A 1623-nucleotide genomic window follows, 5' to 3' on the forward strand; every position below is an offset into this window, starting at 1 on the left:
GTTTTGAGAGGAAGCCTCGGTGCTAGCTTCCTGCTACGGGAGTGAGTGGAGGCTTGGAGAGGCAGAGGTCAGAGACATGCGCAGGCGTCCTCCGTCCTCCGGCACAGAGCCACGAGCACTGCCGATGCTCCTCACACCGCTGGTTGGACCAGTGGTGATTTAGACACCACAAGTGTCCGTGCCCTCTCCTCACACCGGTCACCTTCCCGCAGGCAAGAGGTGTGAGCTCTGTGATGACGGCTACTTTGGAGACCCCCTGGGCAGAAACGGCCCCGTGAGGCTGTGCCGCCTGTGCCAGTGCAATGACAACATCGACCCCAATGCAGTTGGAAATTGCGATCGCCTGACGGGGGAATGCCTGAAGTGCATCTACAACACGGCCGGCTTCTACTGCGACCGCTGCAGAAAGGGCTTCTTCGGAAACCCCCTGGCCCCCACCCCAGCAGAGAAGTGTAAAGGTAACCGACATGGTTGCGGCGGCACACGTTTCTGTAGGAGTCATCGGGTGGTCTCATTGTCTAGTGGAAACCTGGCACCAGCAACTTAAAGCTTTTCAGGAAAAGGAAACCAGTGAAATTAATTTTAATAGCGTATTTTATTTCATTGCATGCACTCAATTTATCACTTCATCTAGTGTTCCGTATAAGACAGAAGCTGGCTCTAGTTGGTGGGGCAGTCTTAAGTTCTCTTCTAAGATGCTGTTTCTGTCGTAGTTGACGTGAGGCAACCCAAACTAGCACGGGCCTTTTATTTATGAAGAGAGTGATCCTCCTCAACTAAGAATATAAAATTCATGAGGTTGTGTATTTCTGCAGCTTGCTTTTTAAATGCCTTCTTCAAAATCCACGGCGTACTGCGCCTTTGTAGCACCTCAATTGAGATGAGCTACGTTTCAAGTCCTCCGTAGCCCGATGTGGCTAGTGGCTACCGTATGGGACAGCACAAGTCTGAAGAACCTGTTTTCCATGTGTGCGTTCAGGATTTCTCTCAAATGATTGTGTCTTCTTCTGTCTCCGCCTGCTCACCCCAGCCTGTGCGTGCAACCCCTATGGCACCATGAGGCAGCAGAGTGACTGTAACCCCGTGACCGGGCAGTGCGAGTGCCTGCCTCACGTGACAGGCAGGGACTGCAGTGCCTGTGACCCTGGATTCTATAACCTGCAGAGCGGGCAGGGCTGCGAGAGGTAAGCCGTGGGCTACCACTGGTGGAAGTAATGGCTGCTTTCTTTTTGTTAAGAAATAGATCTTTACAAATTATGGTTGCTTGGCTTTGTATTCAGGTGCCTAATTTAGGCAGGACCCTCTTTAGAGATGGTGGTAACTAAGACCGTGGGAGAACAGTGTGGTACAGTGGCTCTAGATGGGTCAGGATTGCCAAAGGAGGATATAAACGAGTGCAAATGGCCAAGCCTTCTCCAGAGTGCCTAGCACCAGGCTCGCCAGAGGTGGAACTTGGAGATCCCTTGCTTCAAATGCTCTTCATTAAGAGGAAAGTAGTTTGGGATATTTCCCTCAAAAAGTTGAACATTCAGGCGGGGAGCAGGGAGGGAGGGGGGAAAATGAGGAGCTGATGCCAGGGGCTTACGAGAGTAAATGTTTTGAGAATGATGAGGGTAACGAATG

General features: G+C 51.4%; 1 protein-coding gene across 1 annotated transcript in view; it reads left to right on the forward strand.

Moving 5' to 3' along the window:
- Positions 1-1623, forward strand: part of LAMC1 (laminin subunit gamma 1) — a 171383-nt gene that overhangs the window by 140616 nt on the left and 29144 nt on the right. The window contains exons 14-15 of the mRNA XM_013005679.2: positions 213-458; positions 1031-1184. Of these exons, the coding sequence (XP_012861133.1) occupies positions 213-458; positions 1031-1184 (400 nt within the window). The remainder of the gene's footprint in view (positions 1-212; positions 459-1030; positions 1185-1623) is intronic.

Source organism: Echinops telfairi, unplaced genomic scaffold, assembly GCF_000313985.2.
Source record: "Echinops telfairi isolate 266 unplaced genomic scaffold, ASM31398v2 ScPeMD7_7424;HRSCAF=8462, whole genome shotgun sequence".
NCBI classification, from domain to species: Eukaryota; Metazoa; Chordata; class Mammalia; order Afrosoricida; family Tenrecidae; genus Echinops; species Echinops telfairi.